The sequence below is a fragment of the Takifugu flavidus genome, chromosome 7 (assembly GCF_003711565.1).
Source record: "Takifugu flavidus isolate HTHZ2018 chromosome 7, ASM371156v2, whole genome shotgun sequence".
Lineage (NCBI taxonomy): Eukaryota > Metazoa > Chordata > Actinopteri > Tetraodontiformes > Tetraodontidae > Takifugu > Takifugu flavidus.
In genome coordinates, this window is record NC_079526.1 from 12,885,831 (window position 1) to 12,909,515 (window position 23,685).

The 23,685-nt window shown below is 45.2% G+C and overlaps 1 protein-coding gene and 1 long non-coding RNA gene across 4 annotated transcripts in view; both read left to right on the top strand.

Annotated features, from left to right (window-relative positions):
• pde4ba (phosphodiesterase 4B, cAMP-specific a) overlaps window positions 1-23,685 on the top strand; it is an 80,901-nt gene that overhangs the window by 30,895 nt on the left and 26,321 nt on the right. For 2 of the 3 annotated variants that reach the window (XM_057037356.1, XM_057037357.1), the window contains 4 exons: window positions 12,099-12,293; window positions 13,096-13,132; window positions 13,439-13,509; window positions 15,305-15,357. In XM_057037356.1, coding sequence (XP_056893336.1) covers window positions 12,099-12,293; window positions 13,096-13,132; window positions 13,439-13,509; window positions 15,305-15,357 — 356 coding nt within the window. Of the gene's footprint in view, window positions 1-4,712; window positions 5,265-12,098; window positions 12,294-13,095; window positions 13,133-13,438; window positions 13,510-15,304; window positions 15,358-23,685 lie in introns of those variants that run through there. The other variant, XM_057037359.1, reaches the window with a different exon arrangement.
• Window positions 16,867-18,635, top strand: LOC130528237 (uncharacterized). The gene is made up of 2 exons (XR_008951245.1): window positions 16,867-17,931; window positions 18,039-18,635. It is a non-coding gene; the product is annotated as an uncharacterized LOC130528237 (long non-coding RNA).

Below are 23,685 nucleotides of genomic sequence, written 5' to 3' on the forward strand. Positions count from 1 at the left end.
TGCGTACTGGAGGCTCATTAGCCGGCTGTACGCATATTTAAAGGTGGTTTGCAGGCTGCAAACAGGAGAAATGAAGCTCGCTGTGGCCATGCTGATAATCTGAACCTGTATTCTGAGGTTCAACCCTCTAAAAAAACAGGACTTCCTGTTCCACCACGCAGGCATTCAGAGCAACAATGCACAAACCTGTTGAGCTACGAGTCGAGTGTTTTCAGGTCCGATTGTTGCTAGGCAGGCGGTTTGGGCAACAAGAGGAATCGATTTTAGCAACAGGTTTTGTATTCAGTGTTGGTGTTTGCTCAAGTGTCGAGCCTCGCGTCACCAAGAGGCCATTTTTTTTCTTTTCTCCTGATGTTTGTGGGATTATGTGTCTTTGTGACGGCCTGCTCTGTGTAATCAGACTCCCTGTAGCTACGAGTGGCCTGTACAGCGAGACATGGCTGACACACAGAGTGCTATAAAGGAAATGGCCCAGTAACACGAGAGGGTAAAACCAGCAGGAATCTGTTAGCACGCCGCCGCCACGCTACCTCACTGATGGGCTCATTTTAAAAAAAGAATACTGTAACTAATATGGATTATTTCTACGTTGCCCAGTTTACAGCTGGGTTATGTGGACGTTGAGCCTTCACAGCCTTTACAAACTACCGCCAAAACAGATTATGACATTAAAATCATTCTGCAACATTGCTTTTAGCAGTTTTGCTACTTTAGAGTCGATAAAATTGACTCGATCCGTGGACGGTTCAGACAAAACGTTCTACAGGCTGAGCGCGTGTTGTTAACAGTCAGACTCTCTCTGGAATAAGTCAGTCTTGTTGAGGAGCCCTGCTTTGCCTGTGCTCGTACAGCACCCATGTGGGTCACTCATGGGGAGAGGATCAGAGATCACCCATGAAATGTGACCTGTGTGGGTCCAGCAGAACGAGCAACAGCGTCAGATTCACCAGGACGGGACGGGTACAGACGTGGAGTTGGTCTGTGGAGATGCTGGGACCACTGACGGAGGATTAAATCCCCATTTTCGTTGTCGTTGGAGCGTTTCTCGCTGAAATCAGCCCGTAGATGGTTGTTATTGATTCGTGGTTTTTGGCTGAAAACTGCTGGACTGCAGCGTTTGAATAAACATGTGCGGTGACTTTTCGCACGCGATCGACCATTTTCCATCATCCGAGAAGATTTTTCAGGATACTGAGATTGTTCTGCCGAAGGTTTGAAGCCAGAGCGCAGCGGTGAGGACCAAGCATGAGCCTCCTCCGCGGCTTCTCGAGGAGATCGGTTCAGTAGTAGCAGTGTTTACTCTTTCATCATCTATGAGCGAAATCAAGTAAGTTGCTGAGTCGAGACTTTCAGAGAACAATAAACAGGAAAGAGATTTCTGGTCACTCTTGTAATGAAGATGATGAAAACGACGTCATCCGGGTTGGAGGGTCCCATCGGCTCTTTCTGCTCCCGCCGCCACTCCTGGGTTTGGTATGTGAAGAAGGAAATCCCAGCATTGTTCTGTCAGATTTCCCAGTTAACCTGAGTCAGCCTTTTCCTTCAGCCATACATCTGCTGCTTGATGAAGCTGGATGCAGCATCATTTTAATGCCCACGCGTTTGCGCCCTTATGGTGCACATCAATGTATTGACAGGTGTGTGCGACCCAGCCTTTTCTGTTTGAGCCACCATGTCATAGACCAGAACCACGTTAGCCAGCGCGCTGAAGGGGAAGTCAAGAACTACATCGCCTCTTCTAAAGGCCTCAATCTGACCTTTGCTGCTGCTTTTTTCAGCTCGCATTAGGTCCATAAATACGCAGCTCAGCAGGTGTGTGAGGTTCTCGTGTGGAGAAAAAAAGGATGAGAAACTTTCATAAACTGTGTTTTGTATATTTGTGATTTAGGGGGGAGCCTGTGATGATCTTGCAGCAAACTGGGATGTATCGACGTGTTTTATTAGTATTATTTTTAGGTGTGGTGAGTCCAGTTCTCTATCGATGATCTCTTTGGTGTCCGTGATGTAAGGCTTAGTGGCATACATTAACATAAAAGAACAATTATTCTTCTCTTCTGTTTTATCCTTGTGTTGCAACTCTGCAATGAAAGAGAAATGGTGAAGTTCATGACATTTGAAATCTGAATCGGTAGATCAGGTGGTGCAGTGAGTTCCGGCTTCAGGTCCTTCTTGGAGAACGCCAATAATGGCGCCCAATCTCTATTCCTTCATCTTTGGTCCTGCTGCGCCATCCGTGAAATGAAACGTTGGCAGTGAGAGGAGCAGCGTTCAGGGATTAGGTTTATCACGGGGGGCTGACTGCAGTGCCCTCGTTTTCAGAGGGGAATTACAGGAAGAGAGGTGGGCGTGGGGGGGGGGGGGGTCACGCTAAAGGAGGACCCGACTCAAATTCTTTCTGTCTGAAAATCTGATCTGAGGGGTTTAGGACTTATTTTTTTCTTTTCCAGAAAATCTCTTTTCATATTGTCTCATCTCTCTGAGCTGAGATAAATTTATCCTAAAGGTTTTCTCAGATCATGATTAATATGATAGATGTTTTAATGAATCACCTTTTCAACCCAGTCATCTCGCTCCTGTGTGTAAACAGCCTTCGTGGATCATGGCTGCCGTTTGATTCTGATCTAATGTGAAAGCTTCTGCGTTTATATCAGCAAGGCTGCGGATTTATTTAGTCTCGGAGTGAAAGACATTTTTTGTGCCTGCAGTGTGACATTGATTTGATCCACAAGGATCAGCCTGAGACACTTTAAAAGGGCCCTCTTACACCTCAACATAGACAACAAATCAATGTTTAATCAGAGTCCTCTGCCCCTTTTGAAATGTTCGGGACATTGCTCCTTCATCTGGGTCTCAGTTTGGGTGTAAAAGCTCATTGTCATTCTCACTTTGTGTCATTTGGTTGCCATTCAACTGCATTATCTACAGCTTTAGGGGATTTTCCGTTGTCAAGGTTCGTATCACACTAATGGATGTCTCTTTCACAATTTATGATATCATGATTCATGCCTGTATATGTGGTCATTTGCTGCTCAAACCATCACCCAATCATTCTCATTTGTAAGCACACTCTGAGAATTGTAAAGATAGTGATTAAATTAGTCACACAGGCAAAACATAAACCAATATTTAGGGTGTCACATCTCCCAGGTGGCGTAAACATGTTGGCATTACTGTGAAATGTTGCCATCTAGTGGCGACAAAAGCGAACTTATTTTGATGTTCTGCGCGATACAACGTTGCCACCTAGCGTTCGCATGGGAGTACTACGTCAGCGCGCTCACTTTTTTTTAAATGAATGTACATAAATTACTTAGTAATCGTTTGAGTACAGTTTAATCTGTCAATATGTAGGGATAGAAGAGCAGAGCACTTAGCACCTCTCTTGTGTTTTATTACTGACGAAGCCAACTGACGTCAACTATTACCATGACTGTGGTGTCAGAATTTTAAGGCTGTCAATTAACTTTCTTCCGAGATACTGCTAAATATTTAAGAACTGTAATGTACAAAGAAGAAAAGTAGTTAAATCTGCATCCTTGCATCATGTAAGCCATGATGACCCAGGAAAAGCTCCGGGTCTCCTTCTGAGTGGTTAACCCTCTGGACATCATTAAGGAGGAATGGCATCACCATTGTCACTCCTACGCCCCTGAGGCGTCCACATCTTCCACCTCTCCCTATTCTCCTCGTTTCGTCTTGAGGCAGCGGAGCGATGGGATGAAGTAGAGAGCCAGGCATGGGATCAGGGATGCTGCTGTGTTTATTTATAGATTTTCCCTTAAATAAGACATTTCCCCCCTCAATAAGACAAAAATGAAGCTCAAGTTGTTTTTTTTAAAGACTAAATACATTTATTCAGCATTGTTTTCAAATATAAGATTGCTATTTTTCGACAGACGAATGTGCTCTAATGAGCTTAAATCCACAGGCACAACACTGGAGCCATAAGTTAACATTTCAAGCTGATATTTTTTATGATTGATAAAATTACAAAGTTATGACTATAAAAGAATATTACAACTTTAATTATATTGATAGAAATATTTTATGTATATATACAAAACGCCCACAAAAGTCAATTAATCCAGTTAAATTTGAGCTCTATCTCATTATAATGTGAGAGCTCGGTGTCGGGAAACTGTACTGCTTCATCCGGTACGGCCCCCCCACCCCCCCCAGAGCACCAGATGTCACCATCTTTACCATGTAGATGCACACTGAGTGTTAAGGTAGACCTGACTGCAACAGAACCGTGATTAAAACTACAAACCCATTTCATTACACAATGTTTGTAATGACAAGTAGAAAAAAACAGTAATTACTAGTGTTTGTTGCAATGACAGTCGGCCTTCATATAGGTGTTAAATCTATATGGTATATATACTGTATCTATAGTTTAAAAACAAACTTGTCTTAACAGAAAACAGAAAACAGGAAATCCAAAATCCATTTATTACAAGCTTGTGTGTGTGTGTGTGTGTGTGTGTGTGTGTGTTGTTCATGCTTTCTTTTTAGCTAAACAAGTGATGAATGAATTATGAATCCAATCCAGTGAGTCCATTCCATAAATTTGGTGTTACTCCCAACTCTGCCGGACACCACACACACCCACATACACACACACACACCCACAGAAACACACACACAAGCACACACACACACAGCATGAGAAGGAAGTATAGCCCGTGACGAAGCGAGGAGCTCACAGTAGAGCGCAGAGAGTGTGCGGAGGGTGTCCGAGTGAGCCAGGACTCTGAGACTTTCGGTGACGTGTGTGACGTGTGTGTGTGTGTGTGTGTGATGTGTGTGTGTGGAAGTGATCCTGTTTCCTGCTGCTGTTTGTGATGAGGAGCGTCTGACTGGGGATGAACTGCTGACTAACTTCAGAGCTTCTATGAGTGGGAGACTTCTGTGGAGCCTGAATAATTCACCTGAATTATGGCGCGTTTGGTGTGTTTTTGAGTAACTGACGGCTGTTCTGAGAAGGTTTTTGTGTTTTGTGCCGCTGTAGTTTGTCACTAGTTGTCACACGCGATGGTGTGTGTCACATCCTCAGTCTATGAATGTGTGAAATACTGCGCCTGGGTGTGTACGAGCTCATTTGTGTGCTGGGGTTTCGTGTGTGCCAGGTAGTTTATGCATGACTGCATGTGTGTGTGCACAATGTACCGGCGTTCACCCTGTGCCAGAGGACGGGTTCATTTCGACTTCAGCGAGGAAGTTGTCAGGAAACTCCACGCCGCCAACCACCGCCATGCTCACAGGTTTGAATACACACACACATTCCAGTAGCCTGTAAACCTGATGCCTAAATCCCAGCGACCCTCAGCAGCGTGCGGTTGAGGGCAACTTTCGCCTGTTTGGGTGAGAAATAGAAGCAACATAAGAAGCTTTGTGTGTTTTCGCCGCTCCAGAAGTGAAAGTTCTGTCTGTTTCTGTGCACTCAAGCTTCCAGGATCCCACAGAGGCAACATCGTTCGCTCCTTCTCCACCACTGTAATTCCTACCCCGTGAAAACAATTGTTCAAAGGTTGGAGGCAGGTCAGAGTCCTGCTTCTCAGTGATTGGACCCTTTGAAATGGTTGCGTTAATGCTCCCAGTCCCCCTCTGGCACGGCGGTCATTGAATGGCAGCGAACTGTTGCATTTATTTCTGCTAAGGCCAGTGAGATTCTCCCCATGTAGCATGTTACAGGCTGTAGGTGTACAGGTTCTTATCAACATGAAGTGGAAAATATAAAGCTGCTACATATAAAAATGAAGGAAATAAGAGTTGTGAATACCCCACGTGGATGACGATTCAGTGCACGTTCATTGTCTACGGCCGAGAAAACCAGCTAACAGCTTAAAATGCTGCAGGAGAGGTCAAATTAGTGGAGGGAAGCTTTAAAACAGCAGGTATGGTTTAAAACCATCCAACCTCCAGGTGTGTGCAGGTAGCATTAGCGTTCCGAAGCGCTCATAGAAAATACTGACGCTCTTGTTTCCTCCGGACCTCTGGAAGCATCAAACCATCAGCAGGCTCATTTGAGTGACGTTTGTTGTCCAGGTGAAAGGGCTCTTCTAGAACGTCGGAGCCAGAGCTGTCGTGTTCGTGCACCACAGCGTCCTAAGATATCTGCTCTTATCTTTCTCCACACTGATGTTCATTCTGCACCGGACTGGGCCGAAGCAGCTGCGTCTTATCTCTTCTGAAAACTTCATTTCCCTTTTTCTTCTTTTTCACAGTTGTAACCCTTTATACACACACACACACACACACACACACACACCACACACACACACACACAAACGCATCATCGATGTGTTCAGTGTAACACAGAGATGACAACAGTTGCGTGAATCCCTTGGAGCTGATAAAAGCCTGAATCTTTCCTGTTGTGGGATCGTCAGTGTCAGCCGGACCCTGATCGGGTCAGTGGCACACACACACACACACACACACACACACCCACACACACGGAACAAGAACAGAAACAACAGCAACAAAACATAAAGAAGTTGAAAACAGAAAGTTCTGAGCTGTTGTTCCTTCGGGCTGCGGAAGCGTTGTCTCAATGTTTCTTTCCTCCTCACTAGTTTTTTAAGGGGAGAACAGGCCTGGTGGCATCAGTGATGAATTAATGATGGGAGTTAGGAGTTGGGAGCTCTGAAGGAGTTGGGCTTCCAACCCTGGCTGGGCTGCTTCCATCTCTTTGAGGGTTTCCTGTGGAAAGTACTGGACTGCTCTCAAGTAGGCAGAAGCACACAGATGGTCGGGGGCTGAAGCCTCCGAGCCGTTGGACAGGTAGATGAGCCCGTGTGGCTGTACGTGCACGCAGCGTGCGGTGCCAGGGAGGCTTTCACCAAATGTCAAATGTTTGGACAGGCGCTCAGATTCCTTTGACGTATAAACACCACATTTCCATTTATGGGATGTCCCTGGGTGCCGCTGGATTGCGTTTTCCTTTTTTTTTTCCATTGTAGGACAACACTTCCCCAGATCATTTATCAGATCCCAGATTGTTTCCCTGCCCCCACTGATCCAACTCTACCCTCAAACTCTGCAAGCTGCAGCGAGAAAGAGTCACGCTGAGGTCGGCTACTGCTAATTAGCTTAGCTCAAATACTGGCGGTGAACAAGAAGCGTTAGCATCAGTGTAAAAGAACTGCGGATGACCCTGTTCATCATGGCTTTGAGTCCATCTAGTGACCATATTTGTTACTATTAAACGCTGAAAAAGATCATTGATGAGGAAAAAAGAGAAATGTGATCTTAATGGGAAGTGATATTAGCATTGAATAGGCCTATGTTTCTTTATAATATCATCTCTGTCCAGCTGGAACTGCTGGATCTGTGGAGAACGACAGTGTGAATTTCATTTGCAGTGAATTTTTCTTCAGGCTAACATGTTGGCTTGGACGGGAACCAAAACGCGGACCAGACTTGCGCCTGTTTTTGTGGCTGCAGCCTTTGATGCGTGCGAGGTTGACCCACGTTGAAATTAGGCTCGGTGACTGTGAAGTGGGTTTAATGAGGGAAGGAGATAATGACAAGGAGCATCCGAGCCCTGCCCTTAGCCCGGGGGCAGGAAAATCGGCTTTTCCAAATTAAAAACCCTTCCAAGGAAAGAATATGATAGAAATCAGAGCCAAGAGATCTCCAGGGTGGACGTGCTGGAGTCTGAACCGTTTACGCCCCGATGAAGGTCTCTCCACCTCCTCCTCCTCCTCCTGACCATCTGCGGTAAAGTTCAGATCTTCTAGATGAAGGGATGATGTCGGGAGTGACTCCTTCCAAGCTCCTCCTGACTGACGTAAGTTTCACTTTGCCTTGAAAGCTGCTTGATAAACACGGGCAGAAGTGGAACGTCCATCACCTGCTTGATAAAAATCCAAAAGCGGTGACACCAATACAAAAGGCGGAGCTGTGAGGGTTCAGACCAGGAACTCTGTGGCCTCATTAAACGGCACCAGAACAAGGATGTTTTATTGTACCTGACCTCTCTCTCCTCTCTCTCTCTCTCACACGCACGCACGCACACACACACACACACACACGTCACGCTGCTGTCGTCATCCTGCGTTTCGGCCAGTTCTGCTCTGCATCTCCTGGCTCATGTGTCAGAGTATTTGGACTGTAAATGATTTCCAAAGGAGAGCATCTGCTCCTCGTCTTTGTTCCAAAAACACTCGCTCATAATGACTCTGCGATGTTAGTGGCCTAATTTCTATTAATAACAGCGCCGTCTATTTCCAATCCGCTGGTTCTCTTCTGCTCGGTGCTTCGGGTAAATCCATGCTCGGACGGCATCAGAGGGAACTCCGCCCCCTCCAGAGGTGGACGCTTGATAAATGCGCCATTGAAGGTGTAATTGGTTGAATTTCGTTGCTTTAGCCACATAGTTTTCCCGGGTTTGTCTTTGCGAACGTGCTGCCGTTGTCTTCTGCGTTGGATCGATCAGTACCGGACTCGTCCCGATCATGTTAACACGCGCGGCCTGTTGTGCTGCGATGCTTTTAGTGGATGAAACCTGACCGTCACATGCAGCAAAAAGGCACTTTTCTGGCGCATGTGAGCGCTCCTCCACGTGCTCTGCGTTAACGGCCTGCAGCGTGCGCTGGTATTGCGTCATTTTTAATGAGCCGAGCCTCCAGAGGTTTCAAACCTCTGACTGTGAGAAGAAAGGGTGAAACCGGAACACTTTGGGAGAGATTTCTCACTGTACGACCTGTGTCGGGTGAGGAAATGCTGTCGCTCGGACAGAAAGGTCCGGAAGGCCTTCTGATCCTTCCCTGCAAATGGGATTTATATTTAATGACTCATTTATTAATGGGAAAAGACGTTTGTGGTAAGAAATAATGTGTAAACTTTGGCTATAACACCGAGACAAACAGGAGGTGTTACCATGACACCGCTGTTTGCATAGCAGCAGAAAAATGGCCCCTGTGCCCCCCCAACACCCCCCACCCACCATAACGCACAGGAAGGAAGAGAGTAATTCAAAGTATAAGAATGTGCTCTCTCTCTCTCTCTCTCTCTCTCTCTCTCTGTCTCTCTGTCTCTCTCTCTCTCTCTGTCTCCCTGTCTCTCTCTCTCTCTCTCTCTCTCTCTCTCTCTCTGTCTCTCTGTCTCTCTCTCTCTCTCTCACACACATTCTTTGTCTCTCTCTCTCTGTCCTTTAAACCTTGATACAGGACATTTTACGATGAATTTGTTCTACATTACCCTGCACGGTCGTGTCTGATAGTGAGAGAAGGTATTCCTTTATTAAAAAGTTCTGTTTAGAGATAATCCGCAGGTCATGAATCACATCAAAGCTCAGCTTATTTCCGTATCACGCTAAGACTCAACAGTTTCCTTCAGGGAGGAAATGTAACTAATCCCCACACGTGTGCAGGTAAATCAACAGGATACAGAAGTGTCCTCTGACAGTAAATCTGACTCAATAAACGTGTTTTAAAGCAACAACACCATTGTCTGTGAGCTGGAAGTGGAGTCATTTCCACTGGAACCAGTTCAGCCTGCATCAGGACCCTCGTCCAGAGCGTCAGAGATCCTTGGAAAGATTAAAAAAAACAAAACAAATTCAACTCAATTTCCAGCTAAATGGAGTCACAATATCAAATACTCCGACAGACCCCAGTGGTCACTGAGCGGAGGTTCAGGAGCTAAAGCTTCAGCTTTAACAAGTACACAGGTGAGACCATCCAGGAGGAGCGGCTGAGGGACACCTCTGTCGATGTCCCAGAGTCCTGCTCAAACCCAAATAAACAGACCTGAATAAATGTCCCAACCTGAGAGAGAGAGAGCGTCTGCAGAGAGGAACATAAGAATCCCCTCAAATCAGCCGTGTAACACCTGTGGCATCACACCCAATAAGCTCTGAGGCTGTAGCTGCTTAAATATTTATATATTTCTCTGATTTTAACAAAGTGACCATTAAACCATCCATTTCTGCTCATAATGTAGCAGGTCAGCCTTGGATACTGTCTTTCACATGGTTGTCATCGTGTAAAATTCCAACTCAGGCGATTTCCAGGCATTTAAAACGCTTTCAGGGGAGATTCTGACCTACAGGAATAAAAGACTCTTGGCTCTGGAACATCACTCACTCTGCTCGTCAGAGGAGACGGATGCTGGTGGATCATGGGAACGGAATGTCGTGTCATCATAACGAGTCATTTTCGGGCCAGAGGGAGCACTTCCTGATGGCTTTAGCTAAACATAACACCAATAACAAACTGTCTGATCCAGTAAAACACGTCTGATCCTCGGGACTCATGAAGAAGATGGAATCTCAACGATTCCGACGTATTTCCATCGATAGTGAACAATCAGGCTGCGCCCCATGTTTGGTCACGCTTGAACCATCACTGCTTCACAACCCGCTCTGGTTCCCATCAAGATGTGTAGACTTCTATGTTTGATGTCCGGGCTGACTCAGCAAAATGGCCTCATTCATGGCGCCACGGTTCAGTCGCAGCGTGTTTGAGGGACTTTCTCTTCCCTTTCGTCTCCATTTCAGCTGGTCAATCACATCTGACAGCTGCCAAATATGACTGTAACACCTGAAATCAACTCTAGAAAGTTTCTCATCTGCTCTTCTAATGAGGGCAAAGGTCACATGAGGCGTGTGATCAAAAAAGTCAGAAGTTGTCAATAGGAAACTGACACAGTTCCAAACCGCGAAGATGAGACAAAAATAATTAAACCCCAGTAATTAAACAGATATTACAACGAATCCTGCCTTTCCTGGCATGGAACCACCCCTGATAATAAATGTCTCCGGTGAGGACGACAGTTTGATCTCAAGGTCCTCCAGTCCAACAGAGAGACAATGCAAATGACGTCACATCACATCAGACTGGCTACACGTCTCATTGTTGCCGCTTATGTAACCCAGCAGCCTCGGGGGGGGGGGGGGGCAGTCGTAAAAGAATCCACAGGGGGGCTTTTAACGGTGTGACAAGTTAACGCACCATAATGAACCTGCGTGCTGCATGACTCGGCTGGCTGAGCTGAGCAGGCGGAACACCCTTTACAGGAGACTCGAGTGGAAGATCAGAAGGGTGCGATGTGTGGTTGGCGTGCACGAGGAAGCCCCGCTCGCACTGGTCGTCCGTGCACATGATGGCAGTGAACCAAGCAGCAGGCCTGACCCGAGGCCGGCGCGGTGGAGCATCTAATGCGCTGCGCAGTGCAGGCATGTGAGCGTCCACGTGCTTGAGGACGAGATCGCGACGGGCGCTTTTTAGGGCTGAAAGGTTTGGAAGCAGAGAATCGGGCAGGAAGTTGTTACTATTTCTGATCTTTCTGCTCCCTTTCTGATGAGTTGATGTTGAGTGGAAGCAGGAAGACTCTTCCGATTCCTCCTCTGACACGCGTTCGTCTTCCCTCCTGAGAATCAGTCCTCAATCCTCGGAGGATCGGAGTGACGCTGCCTTGGGAGTTTAGAAAGACACTTATGTCCGTTTCTAATGTTTGTTGTGAGTTCGGCCTGCTTGGATTCATTCTCCACGTTCAAGGTCAGGCAAGGAAAACCGAGGGTATTTATTTGTCAGCAGCGCATAAACACGCTCTGCTGGCGTGAAAGGGGAAGTGATGCTGCCGTGGTTACCAAAGAGCGCCGCTCTCAGAATGTGGCAGAAAAGTGCACGAAGGCGTGTTGGAGAGGGGATTTCAGGGAAGATGCCTCTTCCTCTTTAATGACGTCTTAATTAGCTCCTCCTTCTCTTTTTTCATTCTGTAGAAGTTTACAGGCTTAAACCTCCATTATAATCGGTGTCAATCTGCTCTCACTTCTCTGCTCGTGTGTGTGTGTGTGTGTGTGTGTGTGTGTGTGTGTGTGAGTATCAAAACTTCTGCTAACGGAATGAGGACATTTTCAGGTAATGGGGTCATTTTGTGAGGTGACGCAAGTGGGTTAGTTGGGATGATAGAATAAGGGGCCAGTCCTCACAAAGATAGAAGTACAAGGGTGTGTGTGAGGGAGATGGATCATTAATGATAATGAAAAATGAATTGGTGGAGTCACTTTAAACTCTCAAATATCACACGGTTTCTTCTTTATTGCGTGCGTGGCTCATCCTAAAATCAGTGTGTTCGTCTGTCGGCAGTTTCGACGTGGAGAATGGCCCCTCCTCCAGCTGCAGCCCCCTGGACCCCCAGGCGTCTCCCGGCTCTGGCCTGGTCCTCCACACCAACTTCCCCAGTCACAGCCAGCGGCGGGAGTCCTTCCTGTACCGCTCTGACAGCGACTATGACCTGTCCCCCAAATCCATGTCACGCAACTCCTCCATCGCCTCTGAACTGTGAGTACGGGCCACGTGCACAGATGCCCAGTGTTCCCAGTCGTGCACTATAATCAGACAATAACTGAAAATGATTAAAACCATGAGACAACTCATGAGAGGTTTCGCATTATGAATATTCTACAAGAAGAGATCACCTGTCAATCGTTATTTGTTTTACCATTAAAATGATGTAATCCAAAATATCTCCTATATCTCCCTGGTAACATGACAGCAAACATCCCTGTGAGATAATGAAATCAAAAGGTCGCTGCGGTAGAAACGGAGCGGCGGCGTCCTCTAATTCAAAAGAAAGCCCACCGATTTGAAACTAAATGAGTGCCTCTGTCGCTTAACTGCCAGGTTGGTCGTCTGCGCCGAGCACATTGTCTTATAATTACAGTGTTATTTTTGACATGTGAGATCTGTGTAAAGTACGTGGCCAGAGTTAAGAGTGGCACCCTGCCCTGCTCCCCCCAAAATGAAAGATAGATGAAGAGTTTTAGGACAATATGACAGTGGGTTTAAACCCACAGAAGAGTCCTTTAGCATTTTGGACCAAAAATAAAGCTTTGTGCCTTACAAGGTTACATCCCAGACACAGAAGATCCATGTTTGCCCCCCCCACTCTATTTGGACTTCATCACTGTCAGTTAATTATAGAAATGAGGCTGTGGGGTCCTGGGAGTCAGTGCCTGTTGTGCTCATTGAAGATCTTTGCTTTTAGGCATCACCACGTTGGCAGGAAGCCTTTAGGGTACAGATGCACACGCCAGTTACCGCTGTTCTCACTGCCTCTGTCTCTGTGTCTTTGTGCTTTCAGACACGGGGACGACCTGATTGTAACACCCTTTGCTCAGGTAATTATTGTCTGGAATCTAATTTAAATCACACATTAACAGCAACTAATTTACCAACAATGATGGCAAACAAGCTAAATGATGTAGTCTCTTTCATATTGTACCAGTTAAAGATTTCACAGTAAGTTAATCATTGCATCAATAATCCTCAGTTATATAGTTTGTTTCCCCTAGGTAATCTTACATGTATTTTTAAAAAAAAAACAAAAAAAAAAACTTCCATATTTGTCCCGAGTCAATTAATAAACGTGTCCCCCTGACAATCGCATGTAATAATCCAAAGGTTCTCCTGCTCTATTTTTCCAGGTTCTGGCAAGCCTTCGAAGTGTCAGGAATAATTTCACTGTATTGACTAATGTCCAGTGTGCCTCCAGCAAGTAAGTACTTGTCAACCAAAATCAGAAATCAGGTATTGATATTGATCAAGTGTTTATAATACATTAGATGCTATACTTTGACCCTTAAAGGATTCTATACTTATATTGTCTATGAATCCATACTTATATAAGTATATTGTTTAAATAAATACCCCTTCTGCATCTCTTTTACCATTTTTGTTTTATAACCATATGTAAAGTGTGCTGTATTATTTCAGACAGGCAGGTAAAAGACAGCCAGAGATTTGACCCTCAGGCCTTTGAATATCCAGGCTGGAATCGGACCCTTGATCCAGTTTTAAATTGCAGTGTGTGAGAATTAAAAATGCCCAAGAGTGACTCTTAAAAACTGTAGAACAAAAATATATTTACCTCAAAAAGCCTGAAGCGTCTAGTCTGCCTGCAGTCCCGCCATGTCAACGCGAGGTGGTGCCATTGAGCTTTAAATAAGACAGACGCGGCACCGGCGTCATCGGTCCGGAACATGCATGTTTAAACGTGTAACCTGCAGTACTGTCACCCTGTCCCGAAAAAAGCACGATTGTATTTCAGGACCGTCGTTCCCCTTTTATCTCAGTCAACAGACGATGGATGGGGGGATTTTAACGGATAGTTTCCAGCTTGACGTCATGTGTCACATAGGTCCTCCATAATGAATTGCTCTGTTGTGTTGAAACACATAAACACACCGATGAATCGCCTCATTGGTATGCCTGAAAAGTATTTGCCATCTGCACTGGATATATTCTCTGCTGCTTCTGTCGTGAGGCTTTCATATTCATGCAGCATCATGTTTCTAACGCATGTAAATCAGGAAACAAAAATAAAACTTATAATGCCTTTTGCGGCACAGTTAAATAAATTGTGTGAAATCCAGTGTAAATACATGGTTTCTCCCCCCTCTGGATATTCCTTCAGCTACACCATTAATAGACACATTAATGAAAGCCTTTTGTGTTTATTTTTTAGCATATTGACGTGCTGACATGTCAGGTGACTATTTCTTCGCACACTCCTTATTTAAAATATTATTTTTTGCAAAAACTAAACTCAATTTTGCGGTGTCTTCTTCTGGAAGCAGCACAGTTGAGATGCAGCATCACACCTCCCACTGGAGGTGAGGAGACTGCAGATTCCTTGGATGCTAAGAGACTGCGTTAGCATTCGGCTCGCTGTAATGAAAACCCAAAGCCGTGTGCCCTACATTCTACTCTGACACCCACACGGCATCAGCACTGCAGTCAGATCCATGGACCATAAACCAGCGTTGTGCACACACATTGAACTATATCCACACACGAGTGAGGGCAAATGATGAACGAGTTCCTGCTGCAGGTATTTTTATAAATGCATACCTGTCTGTCTGCTCTCCTTAGAGCATACAAATACCCAGCATCAGTTTATTGACGCGTGACACATATGATGCATATGGAGCTCTATATATATATATACACGTGTGTGTATATGGGTATATGGTAGAGATTTTATTTTAAAAAGCAGTTATTGTACTTTACTTACACCAGATATTGCAGGCAAACACACATACTCACTTTCACTCTGTGCAGGCTGCGATACAACAATACTTGGTTAGACCAAATGCTGGTGATGGCTCCTCAGTCGCCGACTCTGAAAATGATTAAATTCAAGCTACAGTGATGTGGAAATGGTTAAAAACAAACTGCTTGTGGTGGAGTTGAAGCCACCCAGCACACTTTGTATTTGAATACATTCCTACTTTTTCTTGAGTACGTGTGGATCCCAGAATATTAACTAAGCCTTTATTTTCCTCTTCCAGGAGGTCTCCTGCAGCAACAACGCAGCCTCCGTTCACCAGAGTGTGTCTCCCAGGTAGGATGCTAACATCTATGATGTGTCTATAAGGTGACGTTGCATCTTTCTCTCCCTGCTTTGCCCTCTCCTTCCCTCCTGGCCTTCATCTCCTTTTTTCCCTGTTGGCCTTCGTCTCCTCCTCATGAACTGGCGTACGTGATGGCTCTCGCTCTTTTCTCCATCTGTCTGCAGCTTCAACACAGCCGTCTAGACTACTTTGTCATCAAGCTCATTAGCCTTGTGCAAACACAATATGGCTCTATTTTACCCAAATACACGAGTGTGTGCACACTCGCACACAGCACATTCTATTCCACACGATGAAAGTATAACTGGCTTTTAGGAGAACTTGTCCATGTCTGATTGGGACTACCTTTGTAGACAAATACTGCATGTGTATTGTTGCTCACACAAGTAAAGGAACAACGTGACTGCTTATTCGCAAAAAATCTTTATACTGGTTTGTGTGTGTGTGTGTGTGTGTGTGTGTGTGTGTGTGTGAGAGCGAGAGAACCTTTTAATTAGTTGACAAGTGTGTACAAGAAGTTGGCGTGTGGAAGAAAGCAAGTTTCTGAGTTTTTGTCAGCGTTGATTTAAATGAATATTTATGTGGGCCCACTTGCACGACCATGAGTAGTGTGCATGTGTGTGTGTGTGTGTGTGAGTGCACGCTCTGGGGAGGTGTTCCTGTGGCTCTGATTGACGTCAGCACGCCTGTATGTGGCTTCTGTTGACTTCCTGTCGAAGCAGATGGACCGAGTTTTCACTTCCTTATTCTGAACCGCAGCTCATCAGGTGCCGTGTGTGAATGTGTCTGTATGCGTGTGTGTGTGTGTGCGGGTGTGTGTGTGTGTCTGTATGCGTGTGTGTGTGTGTGTCTGTATGCGTGTGTGTGTGGGTTGCAGGGGGAGGGGCAAATGAGTGTTGGTAAATTTTGTGCCAACTTCTCTCTGCAAGCACTCACGCTGTTTAAAATGACATTTGTGCTCGAGTTTATTCCTTCAGTCTTTCTGAGCACATGCAGCCTGTTGATTTATCCTCACTTGCGACACACCAGACGTTGAGGAGTTTCTCAGAAACATCACTGAAGGTGTTTTCTGAGAAGTGTTTTCAGACCAGATAAATGTTGAGAAACAATTTTTAGACATGCTGGTGATGACAGAACGCTGATTGAAGATTGCCGGGAGATTGTCCACTGTTTCCTTCTCACATCAACAATATTCTTGTTATCACCTAAACCTTTCTGCTGTTTACAGAAATATGACAGCATCAAAAAGGCCTATTTGAAGCTTCACCCTCGTATTTCATAGATTCCATGACACTCTTCCAGTTTCTGCTGCTTCGTTTTATTTTGTTCTGATAGAAGAAGATTTGTGTCAGAAAATGTCTAAAACTTTCAACCTCGCTAGAAGCTGCCACGCTGGGATGAAAACATTGCAAGTCCTGTAGGAATGACCTTTCATATATATATAAAATGCCATTTAGAGTCAGTCACAACTAAACTAAATGCAGATTTCCCTTAATTTACTACCAATCAACCTCCTTCTTCTTCATCTATTTTCACCTATTTAGATGTTTTAACTGTAGATGCTGAAAACCTGTGTGTGTATTTCAGAACATTCAGAATAGATTTGAGATAATTGGAGGATGTTGCAGCTAAACGCACAAAAATGTGGTGCGCAGGCAGGACCTGCGCACCACAGAATCACAACTGTTTTGCTACAACCTCAGGCCACATCCTGCCTGTGCGCCACCTGCTCCTCACATTAACACACACACACACGCTGCCTTTGTCTCTCCCTCTCACACCTTCCCAGACCCTCTTTCACCATTCTGTCCCATCTTTTTACCCTTCATTCATCTTTTCGTCTGGCTCCGAGGGGGGGGGGGGGGCAGGAAGTGTGAGGCAGGATGAGACTATCACATTGTTCCTGTTTTGCTGTCTTTAAACCGAGGTAATGTGACGGAAGGCTTGAGGAAATATCTACATGGAAGTGTGTGTGTGTGTGTGTAAGAGGAAAATAGGATGCTGAGAGACAAAGGCCCATTGTCTGCCCCCAGACTGCACAAACATGCACACGCTGACACAATGATCGAACACGTAAATACTTGCACAATCGCTCATCACACTCAGACCTGTTTCACCCTCACTCAGTGGTTCAGCCTACGCTTATTTTCTTCTATATTAAATCAGACTGATCAAGTCACATTTTGTTCATTAACGCTCTCAGATACGGATGTTTGTTACATTCATGGACAGAGATTTCACCAAGTCTAGTTTTAACATGGTTGTGATGGAACCAGTGAAGATTTACGCACGTACATCATTTTACCCATCATCATTTTACGGTTCACCTCTTTAGGATGCTGTGCTGGATTCAAAGCTTGACCTTTGCAGCTTTATGCGGAAATACGACCAGAAAACCGAAACACGACCTACGTGTGGAGTGAGTTTCAGTTCGGTTTTACAGTGATAGATGGCACAGCTGCAGGCTCATTCTTAATTCTCACCGCGACCTCCCGGGACAAAACCTTTACATTTTACCACATTCATCTCGGATTTCCAAAATTTGTGTTCATCTGTTGGCGACAGTGATTCGACAATCTTGCTTTTAAAAATGTTCATAAATCTGACATGTGATAGAGACCGCCAGCCTGGCCCCTTCACATTCCAGGTGATTTTACAGCTCCTGGCTCAGCAGGAGCTGTAAAATCATGTTTTGCTGTCATCATTTTTACTGTCTTCAGTTTCCAGACCCATGACGTCACCTTCTGTTGTCACATGTTTTTGGAGCGGCACATTTAATGCACGCAGCAAATAACGCTGCGTCGCCTCTTGCTCCTGCCACTCGTGGAAATTGACAGTGCTGGGTGGGAATCCACAGAACACGGAGCTGCGTCTGCTGATAATTACACGTTTCCCCGGCTCATTTTGTTACAGCTATTCACTCTCACAGTAATACAGAAAACACAGGCTGTAATGTTGCACGGATGATGTCAGCGGGTCTTCTTCAGCACTGGTGCCACCGTCTGGGCTATTATACTGGGGAGGAAAAATACTGTTTTTCTCTCATGTGTTACGCAACCTTTGTTATCTGTACATGTATTGTAAATCACAGCAACACTGGCTGCTTGCTCCACCGTCTACCAGTGCTTCGGTTAATGGGCCAGATAATGTACCAAATGGCTTCACATAATAGAGACTCACTGACCCAGAGCCGGTTTTTGTGTCGTGGTGTCGTAACCGAGTCAGGAAATGTTCCATTGCATTTAAACAATATTTATCTGTGGGAAGCTCACAGAGGCATGACCCGGCTTCCCGCTCGAGTTGGCCCCGGCGATGAAATGCTGTCATACAGGAAACATGTGAAGCTCAGGGAGCTTGAACTCTCCTGGTCTAATTCCCCATTCAGGCTGTCCACGCTCAGGGGTTGGCCTGCTCAGTAGCGTGGAACGGTGTCAGAGAGTTGGCTGGTCTAATCCTATTGTGCCTCTCTCCGCTGCCTCGTCCTCTCCTCACACTTTCCACTCAAGAAGCTCTGTTGTTTCAGAGCCGGGAGCCGACGTTTGGTCAACACTGAACAATGAGTTAAAGGGAGACATGAAAGTTGGAGAGTGTGTCGTATTATTCTACAGGGGAGGAAAACACTCAGCAAGACGTATGGAATAGAGATCACAGGGCAGGAGGTCCTTGGTGAGCAAGTCTTGGGTAAAGGTGGCGCAGAGAAACAGACATAGTTATATAACGGCAGGAAACAAACAGAAACCCCTGTCTCTCCGTCTGGTCTGGAGGTTGCTGGTTCAATTCCAACATAAAGGCAGCTGGTTTGACTCTGTCTAAATGCCCTTGAGCCAGGCTCTTGAATTTGTCTGTACTGACAGATTAACCGATAAACTACCTATTTTATTCCTTCTGTTTTAAATATATGAAACACATGCTTATACGATTTCATAACAAGGAATTTAATTTTGTGCATCATACCTTGTGCATCATATTCCGTCCCTGTTTGTTTCAGATGGGACAGGAATGTATATTTCTATAATAAATGTATTTATATACTGCAGATTGTGTGGCTGATAGATTGAGAGAGGTGGTAATCTGTCCATTCGCAGCTGCCTCGAAATGTTACCTTCCTTCAACGTGCGATTTCTGAGACGGTTGCATAACCAACTTTTGCAGCATAGAACAAAAAAATTGATCTTCCCTGTCCACGTTCCCCAAGTCAAATAAACATTAGGTTTGTATTGACTGAACGTTTGATGCCAGGAGGCTTTCAGGAGAGCAGACCTCATTAATCTCTTTAAGAAAGTTATCTAACGCAGGCTTTGGACAGGCCCGCTCCCCCTGCACTGCTCGGAGGTCCGGCGCATGCATGTGGGAATGCACGGGTTAGGGGAGGATGAAAGGAGGAGATGAGGAGTGGAGTGTGAGAGCGGGCCAGATAAGGAATGGTCTTGAGAAGGTAAGAAAAATGGGCTGAAGAGAAGACGCACCACACAAAAACAGGAAAACGTTCTACAATAACTCACTGGGACCCATAAAAAAAGCAAACAGCTGCACTTTCCGTTAAACAAACAAACTAACAAACAAATAAATAAAGCCGTGACATTCAGAGTAACTTGGGCAGGTTGTGTAATGCTGTGGTGCTAGCTTGCATACAGATCTGTGGCCAAGTGTTCTGGTAGCTCAGAGGAGGCCGGGAAGGTCGGGAACCTTTCTGCTGGGCCCTGATGGTTCATGCTGTTGACATCTGCCACTGACACATACAAAATAATTCCAGCTGAAACAAGAGATGTGCAAATTAAATGTTGGATATAAATAGGTGCTGTGGCCTACATGTGGAGCACAAGTCCCCACAGAGCCCTGATGCATTGTACTGCAGCCCAGTGATGACAAGCGGTTGTTCTGTTTCTGAAAACTTCTGGAACTGTTCTTTGTCAAACATTCATAGACGTGAAAGAAAGATGGTTTCCCCCCCAACACGGACAGCTGAAATCCCTCCATACCCACTGAGAGGGTGCTGTAGAACTCACGTGGGCTATAAAACTGCATTTGATATCAGCAATTACTGCTGCGTTACTGTGGACCACATACGGTGACACAGCGGGATGCAGGCGTTTATTTACCAGGATCTAATAGGGTTCCACGTGACGCGGCGCCCCAAAGCCAGAGGCTTGAGAGGCTGTGGCTGCCTGACAGCCCTGCACCTGTCTGGGCCTTCTCACTGACACGCTCCATAGACTCCAGATAGAAACTAACACTAGCGGGCTGAGCCGCATGTTTATCTTACTAACGTGCTCATGTGTATACAAGGTTTCGGCTTTTATTAATCAGCTGGTATTAATTGTTTGCTTTGGCCTGCAGACAGTCCTGCACTAACACCCAAAACTCATTCTAAAGTGAGAAGAAGATCTTTGAAAGAGTTTTTCAGGGAATTATGCTTAAGTTTATTCCAAACCTGCTGGTTATTTACTTGAAAAGTTTTTATTTTCAGCTAAAACTGTGATGTTTGGCTGCCTTGTTGTTCAGCCTCATCTCTTCTTAGTATTTCTGTCCTTGGGTGTCTACTATTATTTGCCCTCATAACTTCTTCCTGTCCCTGCTGTTTTAATGACCTCATTGTGGGTCCCAAAGTGGCCTGGTTACTGGTAGACACTGTTGGAAATTACATTATGTAAAAATTGGACTAAATTTGCCTGAAGCAGGCTTCACACTGCTTCAGACAGCCAGGAACGCTGTTCTGTCTCTGGGCAGGGTGAGAAAGTGAACTAATGTGAGTGAGAAGGTTTCTTCCTCTGATGGGAACTCTTCAGCCGGCTGACAGGAAAGGCTGTAATATCTGTAGAATGAATCCCCCGCCCCCCCCCCCCCCCCCCATGATTTACGGCAGCTGCTCTTCATGGAGTAAACAAGAAGATTCTATTTATTGTCAGTCGCTGTGCGTTCTGTAATCTGATGTGTGAAAGGTCCTTGTTGTAGGTGCATTTGATTCTCTGTCCCATGTCCTCCATCTGCTTTTTATCAGTTGGGGTGCTGGAGCTTAGCCCAACAGTTGCTGGGCAGAAAAGGGGAATGCACTCTGAGCAGGTCACCAGTCAATCACAGGAAGCCGGAACCTTAGTGCTTCTGGCATTACCCTTTGTAACAACAGTGGTTCAGCAGTTAGAGGGATGGCCCTTTATCCTGGTTTGTTTAAAATGCAGCAAACTGTTTGTTCTGTGAGGTCGCCAATAGTCAAAATGGTCCGCCGAGCTGGAGGTGCAGAGGTGGGCACGCTTAGATCAATAATCAGTTCTATTGTTGTCCTTGTGTACTCCAACAAAGGCCACTTCAGTGAGGGGAGATGATGCATGATTACACGATGACCGATTGAGGAGAGATGGAGCTGTAGCTTGACTTGACATGTAAGCTAGTCCTTGGTCTGCAGGCCCAACAAGATTCTTTGCATTCATTTGAAAAGTAACCATTAAAACAGTATCACTGGAAATAAAGACTGAAAGCAGATAAAGATGTCATCTTCACCACTTTACATCTGGAGTCCAGCCTTATTAGAACAAACTAGCACAATTAGGTGTGAGTAAAGACAGAGCTGCACATTTGAAGACAGATGAGTTTGTTCAGACAAGGCATCAACGGTATAATTACGTGGAAAAAAAAGAAAGTGTTTACCTTCGCCATTTCGCTTCTGACTCACTGACAGTACAATAAAACTCAGCACATGCAGTCCGGTACAAAATACACACCATGTTGACTCAGCACACACCAAGAGTGACTCGGTCATACCTGTATAAACCGGCAAACTCGCCAGTTCAAACAGCTTAAGCTCTAGTACCGTGTGTTTGATTGTGCAGGCTGCTCTGCTGGCCACAGAGACAGTGAGGACACTGTATCAGCTCAAACATCAGGAGAAGAGTGTGTTCTCTTCAGTGGTAGATAAGGCTGTTTACTGTCACTCTCCCAGAACAAAGACAGACCACTGGAATGTGTATATTGCACCGATGAACCTGTTCTGTATGTCCCACTGTGTTCCGGAGGGCTGTGCACGTCATCACTGGAGAATTTCTGGTCTACAGAAAGTTTTCCAGCAGTGGCACTTGTGGCACTCGCGCAGTCACACACCCTCGTTCTGTGGGATGTGATCCACTCATAGAAGTGTAATGGGATTTCAGGGAAACGGGCTGAGAGTTTCCCTCTTGGCTCAAAAGCCCAACTTGAACGCTTTAATTGGTTGTTTATTCTGAGTGTTTTAGCACGGTTCTCTCTTCTATACTGTAGGAGTTTACAGAAACACCAGTACAGGCGGATGGATATTTATTTTCTCCCGCACGTTGACCTTGGGATAAATGTGTCATGGGAAACACATTTTCCCCGCACCGGACTGTTTTGCCCACTGAGAGATTTGTTGAGATCGAAAATAGTCAGCTTGAAACAGCAGCACGGCTAATTTCTTGGGCTATTTAAATGCTTAATTTGATATTTTTCAATGCAGCAGGTTGTAAATGCAAACTTGATGAGACATTTCTTGCACTAAAGGTGATACTAAAAAAGAAAAAAACATTAATTTGTCACATTGGCAGGTGCGGCAATACACAAGAACCCTTTGTTTATCTGATATGATGTAAATTGTGACTCAAGTTTCACAGACTTGGTTGCTCAGCGAGGTCGAAACTGATGACTTAAATGGAGAAACTGAGCAAACAGTTGTGTTAGTACGACACAGGACACCACTGAGCGTCTTTGGCGTCCTGGTTTCTCCAGTAATCGATACATGAACGTTTCCCGACCGTCACTCTACCTCCTCGAACACACCGTTTCTGATCTCAACCAGCTTTAGAATTCTGATTTCTCCTTGTAAACTGTTTTAAGTTTGCAGATGGAAGGCACAGATTTAATTATGATATTATGACTAAATTATGATAATGATTTAATTAATAAAAAGATGACTAGATAAAGTAATAGATAAGTATTCCACAAGACCCAGCATCCAAACTTCCTTGGTATTGTTTGTAATGTCCTATGTTATTATTAACTATGAAGATCATATTCATATTTAGGTTTTTGGTCACACCTCTGGACATGATCACGAGAATGAAAAATCACAGAATCCATAAGCACGAAAGCTTACAAAGTTGGTGAAAAATGCCAGAAATGTGACTCCCTAAACCACATTAAACTGTCCCCTTTCTATTTGGCCAGCACTCACTCACCACGTTAAAATCTAGCATCAGCGGCTCATCTGGTGAACGCACGTCCCACCGCCTGATCCAGTCCACAGTTGCACTGCACACTGTTATTGGCCTGGACACAACCTGGAATCATCAGGTGAACCTGTGAGCCTACCTGTG